Source organism: Nicotiana tomentosiformis, chromosome 8, assembly GCF_000390325.3.
Source record: "Nicotiana tomentosiformis chromosome 8, ASM39032v3, whole genome shotgun sequence".
NCBI lineage: Eukaryota > Viridiplantae > Streptophyta > Magnoliopsida > Solanales > Solanaceae > Nicotiana > Nicotiana tomentosiformis.
This window is the reverse complement of record NC_090819.1, coordinates 23,869,743-23,887,305: the sequence shown is the minus strand read 5'-3', so window position 1 is coordinate 23,887,305 and position 17,563 is coordinate 23,869,743. Positions and strand designations below refer to the sequence as shown.

Genomic DNA, 17,563 nt, shown 5'->3' with positions numbered 1-17,563 from the left:
TTCATCTGATGCCTCATTTTGGAAAGAAACTATTGATGTAGAAATAATTCAATTTTACAAAATAAAACTTGAATTTTAGTTGATTACCTCTGGTAGCTAAACTCATTGGTTGTAAATGGATTTTTAAGAAGAAACTCAATACGGATGGTTCCATTGATAAATACAAAGCTAGACTTGTTGAAAAAGGTTTTACTCAAAAGCAAAATGTTAATTATTTTGATACTTATGCTCCTATAACTAGAATTTTCTTAATTTGTGTTTTACTTGCCCTGGTTTCTATTTATAAACTTTTTATTAATCAAATGGATGTTAAAACTACATTTTTAAATGGTGATTTAGAAGAGAAAATTTACATGAAGTAACTTGAGGATTGTATAGTGTCTGGCCAAGAAAACAAAGTATGTAAATTGCTAAAATCATTGTATGGTCTAAAGCAAGCACCTAAACAGTGGCATGAAAATTTGATCAAGTATTGCTTAATGATGGTTTTTCATCAATTGAAGTAGATAAATATGTTTATACAAATTGTGTAGATGGTACATGTGTTGTTATTTACTTTTATGTGGATGACATGCTTATTTTTAGTTCTAGTCTTGATTTAGTACATAAAACCAAATTTTTCTTGTCTTCTAATTTTGAGATGAAAGACATGGGAAAAGCTAGTGTTATTTTAGGCATGAAAATTATAAGAGATGGCAATAGCTTGATGTTGACTCAAGAACATTATGTTGAAAGAATTTTTAAAAAAATTGATAATTTTGATGTGGTACCTGTAAGCACTCCTTATGAAACTAGTAGTCAATTAAAAAAGAATAAGGGAGATATTTTAGATAAAAATAAATATGCTTAAATTATTGGTAGCCTAATGCATTTGATGAATTTTACTAAACTTGATATTGCATATGTTGTGTGTAGATTGGGTAGATATACTCAAAACCCGAGTTATGATAATTGGAATGCATTAGTAAGAATAATAAAATATTTGAGAGGTACCATGAACTATGGTATTAAATATAGTGGATTTTCCACTGTACTAGAAGGATACAGTGATACTAATTGGATCTCTGATTCAGATGAGACAAAATTCACGAGTAGTTATGTATTCACCCTTGGTGGGGGTGTTGTGGCATGGAAGTTAGCTAAACAAACAATAATAGTAGACCTACCATGGAATCTGAGTTTGTGGCATTGAAATTGGCTGGCAATGAAGCTGAGTGGTTAAAATATCTCTAGGCAAGTATTCCACTGGGAATTAAACTGACACCTTCTGTGTCGATGCATTGTGATTGCCAAGCTGCAATAGCCATTGCTAAAAATAAATTCTTCAATGAGAAGAGTAGACATATTCAATTGAGACATAGTGTGATAAAGCAGCTGCTGAGAGATGGAATTATTTTCATAGATTATGTGAGTCAGAAGTGAAGTTGGCTGATCCACTAACTAAACCTTTGGGAAGAAAATTAATATCTGAAACATCAAGGGAAATGGGACTATTGCCAATTTGAGTTATATCAACAATGATGGTAACCCAACCTATGTGATTGGAGATCCTATGTAGTTGGTTCATATGGGTAATAGCAAGTCATTAATTGATAAAATATGCACAATTAAATTATATTCCTTCCTATGGTGTGGGTGTATAGTGCAAGACTGCAAGAAATGAGAGGCTGAGTTATTAAACTCTTAATCCAATAATCCATAGCCTTTTATAGGTGGTGTATTACGCTGCAGAATACACTTGATGAATGGACCTACATGAGTGTAGAGTGGGGCCGCTCCTATGAAACTTATGGCAAAAAATTTCTAGATTACTTATGAAAATGAGGCGCGCGCATGGCTTATTAGCGCAAAACCGCGACAAACAACAAAGTGTGTGCGAGTATAATGTGATAGATAAGACACTAAACTTACAAAAGAATTTTGTGTTCATAGAAGTTCTAAACTTCACCATTTGTTCTATAAGTTTAATCTTATTTTATCTAGGTCTGGTTCATAACCCAAGAGACAACAGATTCGACGCATTGTGCTCATTTGTGAAAACCCAGTAAAACTTCATATTTTATTCTATTCTTTAATATTCTTTTTGAGCTATGTGGGGGATTGCTAGAAAAAATAATTTTTAATATCTCAAAAAGAAATATTCTAAATCAATGTCTAGGTTATTTCTTTTAATGGGGTCTTTATTACATTTATTATTTTGAATATATTTCTTTAAGATTTGTAACTCAAGTTTGAATTCAATTTCTACAAATTAAATCGGATCATTGAATAGCTATTATGGGATTCTTTATGTTAGTTTTGAAAAAGTCAAATCTATTCATTTGTATAGCCATAATGGCTATTATGCAGGCAACGGTTTTGTTTTATCATTTGTTGGACTATATAAGTCCTTTTATTTAATCTTTCTTGTTTTTGCTCCTAGTTATACTAAGAATTTGTTGAATTCTGGAGATACACCTAATAATATTTATCACGGTGTGGGCGAAATATCCTTAAAGACAGTGTCCTTGACACGCCTCAAGCTAAATCTTATTCTCCATAATCCAATATTTTTTCTAACACAATCAACAATAACATCATTATTTGAAAAAAAAATACTTCACAAATCAAAGAAAATGTTGAAGAGAAAGAAAAAGGAGAGAGATGATAAAGAAATTGAGAAACGATAACCTTTGTTGTAAAAGTGTTGCTGAAGACTGAGACAGAGAGAGGAGTCAGATGAGAATTTTGATATTTTGGAGATATTGAAACTCAAAGAATTATTTTAAAAAAAAATGACAAAACGAAACAAGAAAGAAAGAAAAGACAAAAAAAAAAAATAGAAACAGCAAAACGGGAAAAGGGAACTTTAATAAAATTCGATCCCTTGATTTGAATGGATAGAATTATTAGATATTTGGATTGGTGAAAGGTAGTATACAACCGATGAAATTAATTAAGGTGCGCGACAAACTAACCCTTGACTAATTTAGAATGTGTTTCACATGTTTGACTTCATTGAATTTAAGTAGGAAATGCTCCCCGCTTTCAATGATTATAATTAAAATAGCTATTTCATATAATATTTCCGAGAAAAATATAAATATTCCTATATTTAATACTACCCAGTATATTTACTTATCTTGTTATTAGTAAAGATAATCTAATTAGATTTTTCTGTAAGTAATTCTTCTTTTACCTTGTTGAATCAAGTGCACATATAGTCATTCTCAGGGATGTTATTTAGAGATTAACCAATACTTATTTTGTCCTGAAATTTTAAATTAAAAATTTTAACTTTAGAACAATTTAGGGCATTTTTGTCCTGAAAAATTAAACTGAAAAACTGAAATTCAGAGTACTGACTAATTCCTAAATAACAACCCTTTAGAATGGCTACCGAGTGTCTTTTTTACAACCAACTTCTGTAAATTTTCTCGACTTTAATGTAATTTACATTGTGAGACCTATATAATCACAAAGTAAATCTCATAAATTATCATTTCATTTGTTTAGCTAATAAAAAACCACACTACAACAAATTTGGCCTAAGGCCACACTAATTTTAGACGACGCTTGAAAAATATTGTGAAAAATACTTGGGGCAACACTTTTTGGGGTAGTCTTTGGTGACAGCTTTAGGCCTTTGTACATTATAGGCCACACTTTTAAAACGTGACTTTTAAAGCAACATTAGAAAAATGTGGCCTTAGGAAAAAGGTTACAATACCACAAAACACATAGATGAGACAATATACAAAATTTGAGGAAGATTGAAGGTGAATTAGACTAGTTTGGAGACAAAATTCATTATCAACGATATACAATATTAAAAAAATTAGGCAAAAAAGGATTTGTTTCAATAAGTATGGTTGGAATTCATTGAAAACATATGTATCACAAGATTTAAGCAAAGATTGGAGGTGATTTGGACTGATTTGGTATCGAAATTCGTAGTTAAAATCGAGTTTTAAAAATTCTTCTGCAACACACGTATCAAACAAGTATCACGCATGTATATCACACACATGTATACATGTTATATATATTTGATATACATATGATACATATGTGATACATAAATGATACACAGTATGATATACATATCATCTTTTTCCATATTCATCTTCTACTTTGAATTTTTAATTCAAACCACCTCAAACTCTACTAAATCATCCCAAAATTGAGATTCAAACTCGGTAACATGTATCCGATCTATTCCAACAACACACACTCAAAAGAAAGCAAAAATTTGACCTTTTTTTTTGTCACATATAAGTAATTGGCTAATATTAGTAGCATTTTGACTAATATTTATAATATTTTATAAAGTAACTAATTTTTATAACAATTTACTTATAAACGGACATAACTCTGATAATTTCCTTTGATCAGATACCACATTTTTTAATAGTTTGGGCCACTTTTTTCGAGGGCTGAGGCCTAAAATATTGTGCCAAAAAACCCTCAGAGTAGCACCTATTAGCTAGATGAAATGAAAGCCCCTTCCCCATTTTATATATTAGGCCAATTTCCATACAACACACCTGAACATTTGACCAGGAAATGATAGATATAAGATAATAAAAAAATACTACAAGGCAAAATAAAATTAAAGAAACTAATTTAAACTTGGTTATTCAAGCTTAAGTTTTTATGAGTTCAACTTTAAAGTTCTTAACATTGACCCTATTATAGTTTTAGATTATGGTTCATATACTTTATTTATTACAGTATTAATAAATTTTTACCTATGATATTTTGTTCTACGATAAAAATACTAGATTCAGAAATATTTTGGACATAAGATGCTAAGGGCCTGTTTGGACATAAATATTTTTTCCTTTTTTCCAATTTTTATTTTCAAAACAATGTTTGGTAATGAGAATTTTACAAATTTTCAATTCCAACTTGAAAATGGATTTTTAAATTTGTAAAAATGCTTTGAACTAGTTTTTCACTGAAAATCTAAACTTGGAAACTTTTAGATTTTAAAATTTACCCCAACTTTTTGGAATTAATAAAAGGACCCCATCTACCCAGTAGAATAAAATACCTAATTTAGCATCAAACACCCATTTTCCCTTATTATTGTCTACAGTTGAGTGAAACTATAACTGAGTTAAAACAGTAAGAAGATCAAAGTAATGAGAGAAGAACCTTTACCAACAAAATCCTACGTTTTGATTGTCAAATTTTCTTCATCTTCAGAAAAATCTGTTTCATCGACTTTCACTATCTTTTCTTCTAAAAAAAATGCGATTGCAGTTAAGTATTAATCAAGTTAATTGTTTGTTTCAAGTTATGATAGCCAAGTTGGGATGATTTTGATAGTTTTTACAAATTGTAAAGTGTAAATCATATTTCATGATTTTGGAAAAAAGTACATCCAGATACATTGCAAAAGTTATAATCAAATAGAACTTCATCTTCAAACCAAATATTAGTGAAATTCCAAATTCCAAAAACAAACTTGGAATTTATCTCGATACGCCTACTAAATCTGGGTATAAAGAGGCTATCAGATGCAAACATTAATTGATGTTAGGTCTTTAAATATTAGCCTCGGGTGGTCACCAGCAAGTGCACCGAAAGCATTGTGGTGGTCCTTAAAGATTCAGCATTGTGATGGTCCCTTAAATCATAATATCGAATATTTTGGGAGAATGTTTGGATTATATTGTTTTAATTTCTATATTACCTGATGGATTTTGGATATTGTAGGGTAAGGTTTTTTTTAAAGCAGGGGTTGGGTCTTCATTAAATTAAACAAATAAGTTAAAATGTGAAATATGCTGATTATATGGCTATTTAAGCCAACAAAAATATTTCTGTGCATAGGAAAGTTAAACTTTTAGCCATTGTGACTTTTTTGTTATCCTGGTGAGTTTCTTGTGATTTTGTATGTGATAAAACAAGATTGTGTGACTTATATAAAAGAAACGATATAATTTTATTGATATGGCATATTGCATTTTCTTTTCTTTCTTTTTTTTTGGTAAGAGGGAAAAATCGCAGCCGCTACAACCTCTGTCACAGCCTCTGCCCTTCGGGTGAGCACTCTGTGGTAAGTACTTTGTGCGCACTGAGTAAATCTTCCCATGTGTAATAGCATGCAAACCACACAGGAGATGTAAATTGCACTAGGCGAACCCTGTATGACAGACTCAACTCACAAGGCATTGAGGAGGAATTCGATCCCAGGTCATGTATAAATGACCACCCTCCAAACCAAATGGGCAACCCCAAAGAGTTATATTGCATTTTCTTTCTAGCAAACATTATGCATCTTCTTTACGCGATTACTTTTGGCACAACCTTTTAATCTCTCCTCTGGCCACTAGTTTGGTTTCCTTTGGTTACTTTAGATAAAAGGCTAAAAATGGTCCCTTATATTCGGGATAGATTTAAAATGATCCTTTAAATATATTTTTGAGTAATTTGGTCAGTTAAATATGTTAAAAGTGAATATTTAATATTGTTATTAAATATTTAATAAAATATGTTTGTTATATTTATATCAACTATGAAAAAGGGTTGGGGTAAAGTCCGCGTACATACTATCTTTTTGTTATTTTTGGAATAAAAAGGATTTAAAATGATCTCACATTTGAAGGTATAATTCAATTTTCGATTATTATTTCTTTCTTGAATCTGGCGTGACTTTGTGAGGTGCAGTTTTACTAATTTTTTGTTAATCTATTTCTAGCGTGGTGTGCAACTTTTAATGTTGCAGTTTCTAATATTCGTGGGACTGCCATAGCATTTCTAGTTTTTTTTTAAAAAAAAAAAACTCCACAGCTTTCGTTAACTTTAACATTCTTTGTTAAATATTTAACAAATATAAAAATACCACTTTTAACAAACTTTAAGGACTAAAAGTGCTTAAGGGGCCAATTTTTATGTCATTTTCTTGGTTACTTCATGTCTCATGTTTCAATGTCACCATTCGATTGTTAAAAAAAGACATTCTTCCCTCATGGGTCGTTTAAGATTTTTTGAAGAAATTTATAATGTTTTGGACCGCTCATTAAAGTCACTTAGAATATTATAAACTGAATTGTAACCAAATAATTATTACGGTGGCGTAATAAATACTCTCTCATTTTCAACTAAAATTCTCAGATTTTAGTCTTGATAGAAAGTCTGTCTATTTTAAGGACCGCTAAACAAAAAAATAAAAATAAAAATTGTAGACCCCCTTCAATTTTATGATTTGTAGCAGTTCTGTTGCACACGTTTTTTGCGGTTAGTAAAGACAAAAGAAGTGTTCTCTCATCTTTCATCTACTTTTATAATAGTATTTTGAGATGCTACAGAATTTTGACATTTTATTCATTAATTTTATCGATGACAAGTATCAAAATTCTACCGGCGTCATACTTGCCTTTCATATTTAACAAAGAAAAATTATTACATACAACAAGAGTGCATAAGAAGCCTATTACAACAAAAATGGAAAAATGACGAGCATTCACTCTTTCAACTTCATTAAGTTTAATTATAAACATATATTATAAAAATTTATCATATATATCCCATATTTTGTACAAAGAATCAAATATTCAATAAAATATAATTTTTAAATTATATGTATTATATTATTAATCTCTACACTACTAATTTTTATATTACTATGTATGTCTAACTTTTTCTAACCAAAAGAACCATATAAGAGCACTTTTATCGTTTTAAGTGCTATTATTGCCCGTGTGTAAAATTAGTTTGAGCCAAATGTCTGATTCTTAATAACTATCACAAGTTCCACAACAAAAGAGTAATTGTCACGAGTTAATAATACTTCAAAATAACTCAAGTAATTGGACGATTCCATTTGGTGGAAAGACGATGGATATGAAAATACAAAAGACGTTAATACAGAGATATTGAGTAAATTGTTAAATATTACAAATTACTCATAGTGTTTAATTTTATTTCTTTTACTAATTCATTTTAAGTCATGTATATGGTATACTAACTTTGGCATGTCTTTTTAAAGATTTTTTCCTAATAATAATCTCGTTATGCACCCTTTCGTGCATAACAAAAGCTATACTTACTTTGGCATGTCTTTTTGAGTCATGTATAGTATTCTAACTATAACGTCCCCTTTGAACCAAAAAAAAAATAACTATAACGTCCCCTTCTTTTAGTAGTTTTTTCTTCTTCTAATTTTCTCTTTATACACCCTTTCGTGCAATCCATGTGATTATTCAGTTAGATAAGAAAGGAAAAACTCTTTTGTTTCGTGTCATTGGAAAAACCTTTTAATTGTAAAAAGTATTTTAGTTTATTAAGAAAAGGTAATTAGAGAAATATTAGTTCCAATATCCAAATATAAGATAGAAAAGAAATAAAGAATTGATACAACAATTTTCATTGGTTTAACGGCTACCTTGACGAAAGTAGTTTATAATAAAGTCTAGCGAATTGAAGTGAGAAAAGTGGGTAGAAAATAACTACTAGTAATACTTTAGGGGTTATTGTAGCTTGTAATGACTTTATTTTGCACTTAACTCTTAACTTTAAGTTTCGGCGTGCTACATGTAGGAGATAGATATTTTTAAAGCAACAAATCCAGTTTAATTTTACGTATGAATGGTGTTTGGAGAGGATAATGTGCACACATATAACACCTCTATCTACTAAAGGTACAAATACTATTTTCGAGAGATATATATTTGTAATAGAGTTCTAAAAGGATAAAAAGCTTGTTACTAAGAGGTGTGGTATCATAAATGAGATCGTTCCCCCTTAATTAAAAGTTTCGAATTCAAGCCCTAAAAATAAAAATAAAATCGTATAAGGAATACTTCACCTTTAAATGGTTCCAAGTTGTGCGAATTCAAATTAAGAACGAATGATTGATTCAGGATATTGGATGTTTAGTAAAAAGGACTAAAAGTTGAGTGAATTGAAAATATGCTTGTGTGTGTCATATATATAACGTGGGTGGGTGGGCGGAATAGAAATTGCATGAAATCGCACTATCTTTGTTCCAATATTCGTTATACGTAAAAACCTTTTCGCAATCTATCGCTTTAATCATGTCTCTTGATTCGGTTTACCTGCACCAAATCTTCACATCAACAACAACAACCCCTCGGAAAACCCCTCGTATGTTTCGGAGGATAGTATGTACGCATATTTTATCTCAACTTCATAGAATTAGTGAGACTATTTTCGATAGACCTAAAATAAAGCACCAAGTAGCAAAGACTGACCAAGTCTTCACATGCACTTGGAAAATATTGCTATAAAAATAATCTAACGGATGAGACTTGATTTCCATATTATTGAGCATGGTTAATTATTCAGTGATCACGTCAAAATATTACTCAATTCGTTTCAATTTAGATGGGTAGTTTGACTCGGCATGAAATTTTTTTTAAAAAAAAGAAATTTTAAAATTTGTGGTCTTAAAAGCTTTGTGGGTCCATGATATTTTTGTGATTATAAAAACTTCTCATTAAGGGTAAAATGGATAAAATTAAGAGTTTAAAGTTGAATTATTTTTAAATTTAAAAATATATTATTTATTTTGAAATTGACTAAATAAGAAAGTAATTCATCTAATTTGAAACGGAGGGAGTACATTTTTTGTCCTAATTTTTTCAACAAAAATTGGAACTTTGTTAAAAATAAAATTGTATGTCAGAACGGCAAAACGTAACTTTAACCTTGAAATATTCTTTCTCAACTTAATCTTAAATAATATTTTCACTCTAACGGAGTAATATTTTTCAAGCACCTACCTAACATCAAAACTTCACAAAAGTAAGGAAAAAGGGTTAAAGTTCATGTATAATTTGAAATTGAGTAATTTTATGCAGCGTCAAAATTTTGGATTAATATTAGCATTGTGGTTAGGAAAATGTCTCGTTTATATTGAGGGAGCACCAATTTAAGAGTAATAAATATTGATGGTGAACGTGGACTCTTTTTTCCCCATAAATTTTGGACATATCGAGTCAGACAAGTTCCTAATAACAAAGGGGTCGTTTGGTAGCCGGTTAGAGAAGAGTTATATATGTATTAAAATTTGGCTAACTTTATGTATTATTTGATTAAAAGAAGGAGAAAAAATAATCTTCACATAGAAGCTAGCATAAGTTATACAATGTTTGATTGTTTTTTCCTTTTTTCCACATAAAATGTAGCATTGCTAATACAATATTTGGTTCATATTTTTATTTTTCGCATAACTAATACATGTATAAGTTATGAGGGAATCTATGTATTATTTATGCAGGGTAAAAGGTGGAATAACTTATACATATATTAGTAATACTTGTATTAACACACAAAATGACAAGAATACCCTTTATTCAAACTTGTATTTTTTTTATTTAAAAATATATATTTAAACTATACTAACAATTTTAATAAAATAAAATAAGCTAATAATAAATAAAACTCACATTACATTTATATTACTAATCCTTATATAACTACCGCATAACTAATCTCCACATAACTAATTCATGCATAACTAATCTATGCATAACTAATCCCAATATACCTCAATCATGCATAATTTATTCATGCATTACTTATTCCTGCATAACTAATATATGTATAACTAATACTTGCATAACTCTAACAGGCAACCAAACGATCCAAAAGAATATAAAATTAAATATATTCGAATACTAGAGGAATAAATTTGAACAATTTTCCCAAGAGCGAATAAACTCCAAAATCAAGGAGAAAACAAGGAACACCCAAGTTACAAGTATGTAGCACTTGGCAAATAGGGCTCCACGACAGACAAGAGAATCTAATACTGAAAGAGTACGCGTGCCATCTCAACAGATGTGAAAGCGAGTCAGTTAGTTAGTGCAGACAGCTATCATGTGAAAATGAGTCAACATGTATTTGACAGCTATTCCTTTTTTCTTAAACCAGTAGATATTTTTTACTAGGAGATACTTTTTACTCAGTCCTTAATATATTCACATTAAAGCCCCTTTAATTTAATTCATATACTTTAAAATTCATTAATACCAAAGTCTTGAGACTTGAGTTTGAAATTTTTTACTCCATTCGGTTGAAAAAGATTGATATTATTTTTTTTATTTATATTTCTAAAACATTGATACTATTCAATATTTTTTTAGTAGAAAATATTTATAACCATATAAATATTATTACTTGATTTACGATTATAATTTATTTAACATTATATATCTCGAAAGTTTTTCCTTTTTTGTTAAAATTTATACCAAATCAACCTAAGACAATTTGTTTTAAACAAAGGGAGTATTAAGGATAAAAATTTTCATTTCATCTCGCCATAATCTTTAATCGTAGTTGACTTTATAATTGGCCCCTATCAGTTAATCCCTCCATTTCTTTTTACTAATCTAGTATTAACTTGGTATTCCACTTTAAAAATCATTTATTTAAGAGTTTGTCCATTTTTTAATTGGAGTACCCTATTTGTCGCCCACCGCCAATCGCACATTTATCCCTCTCAAAAATATCTTCTCATTGCATAGAAAGTAACTCCATACCGCCTGTACAAGAACAAGAGCATAAAGTTCCATTTCCTCTTAGTTCTTTCCTTTCTAACCAAAACTATCAGACAACAAATAGACCATATTCAGAAACAGCCCCTATAAAGAACCGTCCCATTTTATACAGAATGGGGTTGTTTTGTTGTTAATGGTTAGATCTGTACTGCATTTTATCATTCTTCTTTGATAGATTTATAGTTTGGTTGTTTGTTTATATATAGAGAAAGAAAGATTCATAGTTTTGTGGGTGTTTGTCAAAATGGCTGATGATAAGAAGTACATAACTGCTGAAGAGCTAAGAAAGCATAACAAAGCAGAGGATTTGTGGATCTCTATACAGGGGAAAGTTTACAATGCGACAAATTGGATAAAAGAACATCCAGGTGGGGATATCCCTATTCTTAATCTGGCTGGCCAAGAAGCAACTGATGCATTCATTGCTTTTCATCCAGGTACTGCTTGGAAATATCTTGATAAGTTCTTTACTGGCTATTATCTTGAAGATTACAAGGTTTCTGAGGTATCTAAAGATTACAGGAAACTCTGTTCTGAGTTTGCTAAAGCTGGATTGTTTGAAAAGAAAGGCCATGGGGTGATTTATTCCTTATGTTTTGTAGCATTTTTGCTTTTCTTGACTGTCTATGGTGTCCTTTATAGTAATAGTTTCTGGATTCGCATGCTTTGTGGGGGATTATTAGGGTTGGCTTGGATGCAGGTTTCTTACTTGGGTCATGATTCTGGTCATTACTTAATTATGACAACTCGTGGTTTCAACAAATTGGTACAAATTCTCGCGGGAAATTGCATCACTGGGATTAGTATTGCTTGGTGGAATTGGACACATAATGCTCATCATGTGGCCTGCAATAGTCTGGATTATGATCCTGATCTTCAGCACTTGCCTGTTTTTGCTGTCTCTTCTAGTCTGTTTAAATCATTGAACTCTACCTTCTACGGAAGAGAGCTCACATTCGATTCCCTGTCTAAATTCTTCGTCAGCTATCAGCATTTTACATTCTATCCAATCGTCTGTGTTTCCAGGGTCAATCTATTTATCCAGACATTGTTACTATTGTTCTCAAGGAGAAAAGTGACTAATAGACTTATGAACATATTGGGGATCATGGTTTTCTGGACTTGGTTTCCGCTTCTTGTTTCCACCTTGCCTAATTGGACAGAGAGGGTGTTATTTGTCCTCATAAGCTTTGCTGTGACAGGGATTCAACACGTTCAATTCTGTCTGAACCATTTTGCTGCCGATGTCTATGTTGGACAGCCCAAGGGGAACGATTGGTTCGAGAAACAAACAGCTGGGACTATTGACATTGCTTGTTCTCCTCGGATGGATTGGTTCTTTGGAGGATTGCAGTTCCAGCTTGAGCATCATCTCTTCCCAAGGCTACCTAGGTGCCAATTGAGGAAAATTTCTCCTATTGTACAGGATCTATGCAAGAAGCACAATTTGCCGTACAGGAGTTTGTCTTTCTATGAGGCCAATAGGTGGACAATAAGGACACTCAGGGTAGCGGCAATGCAGGCTAGAAGTCTGCTATGGGAAGCTGTTAATACTCATGGCTAGTTATTTTGCGCACGATATTGAAGATCTTCGTAAGTCTATTTATTGTCATTACAATTGAATAATGTTTATTTGAATTTGTATTGCTGGATTGGAACAAAGAGGGAATGTGTATGCTGTCTTAGCAGTTTGCGCGTTGTGATTTCTGTTTCAGGAACATCCTTAAAATTGCTTCAGCATATGTTTAATGAAAAGAAAACATGATTTAGGAGCATATATTATTTGGACTTTTCATATCGGTATATTTATAATTTTTTGCCTATTTCTATGGTTTCTCTTTAGTTTGTTCAGATTATCCTTTGGTCAAGGGATGAGACTGGCTATAACATTGTAATTCAGGGAAACTTTTAATATTTATGGGCACATTCCGCGGCCAAATTGTGTCTTTCATTATATCCATTATCCCACCGGAGAATTTTAGCTTACTACCAATATAAGTTTCAAATATTCTAACCCAGGAAGAATTAGAGTTCAGAGACTAGTTTTGGAGTGTGTACATACATAGTTTATTTAGAAAGGGAGTAAAAGTGTCTTGACATCTCCATAGAATAATTCTTTGGACTATAGCATAATCCCTCCTTATATCTTAGTACTTGTAAAGTCAAGTTTCCCACACGTAACAAAGCGACTTCCCACACACATATATGCTTAAAATGCAAGAAGTTAGTGTCGCATTTCTTTTTTCATACTTGTTCATGTTTACCCGTAAAACGGTACAATTGAATTTATACGTGGTTTCTAAACAAGATTTGATCCTGAAATAATGCAATAATTGAAGAAATATACAATACTTAGCCTTAAAATGTAGATGAAACAGCAGAGATGATAGTTCCGGGAACAAGATTTTTGGGCACAACAATGATGAAATGAAAAAGCGGAAAAGTAAGATTGTATTAAGCTTTGTATAGAATGTAGTGTAAGTTTTGCCAGAAAATTTTGTATCCTTTACAATGATAATTGGGCTCACTATTTATAGCTACGTCTAGGGAAGAAGGTCCTAGGATCGTGCCATCCTTTAATGTCAATTATGAGAGTCATCTTTCTAGGAATTTTTCGAACAATGCAACTTGCTCCAGTTCCTCCACCGTGGACTTTGTTGCGTCCGTCTCTTCTGGAACTTGGAAATATCTCTGCACCTGATAATGTTCTGACGACTCTACTCCCGGGCTAACTTCTTCTAGCTCCGGAATAGGTGCCGATTCCTGTAATTGCTATGTCGTGTGTTCCTTCCCTTTGCTACTAGAAACTGAAATTACTTTCATCTCTCTTGTTGTCGGTTGATCACCTCTTATCTGCTTGCTTCCTTTGGGCGTTGGAAACTTCATCAATTAGTGATATGTAAAGGGTACAACTTTCATCTCGTGCAACTATGAATTTATACGGTACAGTTGAATTTATACATGGTTTCTAGACAAGTGAACTAATTTGATCCTGAAATAATGCAATAATTGAAGAAATATACAATACTTAGCCTTAAAATGTATATGAAACAACAAAGATGATAGTTCCGGGAACAAGGTTTCCGGGCACAACAATGATGAGATGAATAAACGGAAAAGTAAGATTGTATTAAGTTTTGTATGGTGTAAGTTTTGTCAGAAAATTTCGTGTACTTCACAATGATAACTGGGCTATAGCTGTGTCTGGGGAAGGAAGTCCTAGGATCGTACCCTCCTTTAATGTCAATTATGAGGGTTATTGATGAAGATGTAACGGTGGATATAAATGTCAAATTCTCTGTAACGGGTCGTTGCTCTTAATGCTGCAGAATATTCCTTATTAAATGCTACCAGGCGCAAAGCATTTAATACACCTTTATGAACGTTACCCCTTCCGGTGACAAGCGGAATGGCTGTGTTCGATCTTCGGCCATCCCCGTCTAGGGTTTCACGTGTCTTTCCTTTAGATAACCACGTGTCATATCATATTTCACCCTAATACAGTTCACAGTATAGTATTTTTACAAGAGATAAAGCCATTAAATTTACAACATCAAAGAGTATATTATTATTTATATTGATAATAACTAATTCGAATTAATAAGATGTCGGTCATGTGTTCATAATATATTATCGTAGATTCCTGTTATAAGAATTTTATTATTAAAAAAATATGCAGCCTTTCTTTATAAAAAATTTGTACTTTTTTTTTCTTTCTTTGAAGGAAAAATAAATTATAAAATCTCCTATAAATTTTTTTTGAGCCCCAAGTAAATTGCTTTACTAGCCTCCCCTTTGAGCCGCCTGTGTTCCGTGTTCTTGTTGCATCAGATGCAGTTGGAAGCCCATGGAAATTTCTTAGCCAGAAATCAGAATAGGTGAATTCCATTTGCTTTCAGGAATCTTATAGATAGACATGAACTCTTAGAAGTGTATTTTTTTTTATGTTGCATCGTAGAATTTTGTCCACAATTATAGAGTTGTCTTTTTAGGCGCTCGCAACCCAAGCATATCAAGAAATGGGCATTGCAAGGCTGCCCTAAAATGAACCTGGCTAGCCTCTGTTGCTGTTTATGGAAAAGATATCTGAAAACTTCAACCCAGTATTGGTTTGTTCTTCTCTTGATATCAAACTCAATTCCATCCAAAACGACTCACCAGTCACCAGAGATCAAGAGGACAACTTCCCTCCAAGAAATTGTGCCAAAGATGGCTAGCTTATGTTGCTCGGACTCTCCTAAAATGTTGTCGGGTGCGTATCGGATCCCTCCCTCCAAAAGTAGTGCATTTTTTGGAGAATCCAACACGGGTACGGCATCATTTTGGAGATGAATTTAACAAACTAAATTAAGGTATAAATTTTTGAACAAAATGTAGAGAGTTGAAGAAAGAAAATGCTAAGTAGAATAATTTAAGGTGTAAATCGGGAAGTAGCTAATAGTTTAGGAGGTTAAAATCTTTTGCTCTTAATAATTCAATATAGATTAAGGTTATAAAGGAGTTCCAAATGAAGTGCAAGCATGCCGAATGTAAAAAATAGGTCATTTGCGCAAAAGGGTTTTAGAATGTCAAGCGATGTTTATCTGTTATATGCATATATTATATCATTAGACATCAATAGCTTTTAGCCTGTAAAGGAGTCTCAACACTCAAGATATTGATTAAAAAATGGCCAGCAAACAAAGTAATTTGATGCTCACATACTTGTATCAACCCTATAGTGGGAGGAAAGGCTAGGGAATTTCCCTTCGAAGTGGAAAATGAGCAGGGCAGTTTAAGTTCATATGTGGCCTAAAGCCAATTTTAATATGAGGCCTAATTTATTTTTTAAAAAAATTTTAATATTTTTTTTTGTGAAATCTATTCTTTTAGTTTTTTGAGATGCAAAGTTGTTAATTCCTTCTCAATTGGTATTATAAGTAATCCATTTAATCTTTCTGAAGTCATTATTGATCTTCGCTAAGATTTATCAATTTTAATTTTGAAAAACTTGTTTCCGCTTAGGAAACTGTTATTTGAACTGATAACACTATTGTATAAGCAATACAAATATTTAGAAAAAAATCAATCAACTTTTTATTTGATTGAGTACATGGTATCTTCTATTTGTACTATTTTTTCTTGTCAAATCAGTTTTATTCACACGTTAGAAAACTTATTCATATTGCCAATTTTTAAGTAAGTCAAATCGTTACTTTATTTATATATCTAGTTTTTTTTCGTTTTATATGAAAAATCTACTTTCGTACTAAAAACTCTAGAATTTATTTTATTTAAATAATCTTATACCTATTATTTCTAAAAACAAATGGGCCCCCAAATTTGGGGCCTAAGGCACAAGCCTTATTAGATAAAGCATTGGAGTCGACCCGAAAAGGAGTCTTCTCGAGTCAAATTAAATTGAAAAGTGATTTTTTTAAAAGTTCCACGTGTCAGTTATTAATTCATTGCTTGGTGCGTGAGAATCACACGCTTCATTTTTCTCGGAGATTGTCATTTTGGTCTTTAATTATACACTTTTAACACTTTTTTGGATAAAATGTCTAAGTAAAAAATATGAAAAAGTTTAAGGCGTTGTCTATGTTTTTCATAAAACAAGATCCGATCTCAAACTAAGACAGGCATTTGAACTCCCTCAATTACTCCACAATACTACCTTAGTTTGGTGTTATGTTCATGCCTAATTTCAAAAATTGATCGTTTTATTCTTTCATTACTCCCTATTAATAATTAAAAAGAAGTGGGGGGAAAATGAGTTAGCATTGAACCCACAAATTCTTGTCAAGCAAATATTTTATGTATAAATAAACCTTCTAGTTTTGTCATAATGACAGCAAATTCTCCTCCAATTGGCTGTTCCGATATGAAGAAATGCATAAGGCCATTTGACTTTATTCAGGTGTAGTATTTTAAAATACTAGTTTGGCAATAATAAAATAAGGCATGTCTATCTTAATATTGATGAATAAAATTTTCCTTTAAAACTATTCTAACCTAATTTGGAAAGGAAATCCTCCAACCAAAGGGCTGACTTCCATGCCAATACTTAG

The 17,563-nt window shown here is 31.6% G+C and overlaps 1 protein-coding gene across 1 annotated transcript; it reads left to right on the top strand.

The window, feature by feature from the left end:
* Positions 1-11,420: 11,420 nt before the first annotated feature.
* Positions 11,421-13,288, top strand: LOC104095460 (delta(8)-fatty-acid desaturase-like). The gene has a single exon (XM_009601609.4). The coding sequence runs from the start codon at positions 11,758-11,760 to the stop codon at positions 13,075-13,077; it is 1,320 nt and encodes a 439-aa protein (XP_009599904.1). The 5' UTR covers positions 11,421-11,757; the 3' UTR covers positions 13,078-13,288.
* Positions 13,289-17,563: the final 4,275 nt, after the last annotated feature.

What these genes read in the sequence shown, in the direction of transcription:
- LOC104095460 (XM_009601609.4), top strand. Translation starts at nt 11,758, where the DNA reads ATGGCTGATGATAAGAAGTACATAACTGCTGAAGAGCTAAGAAAGCAT.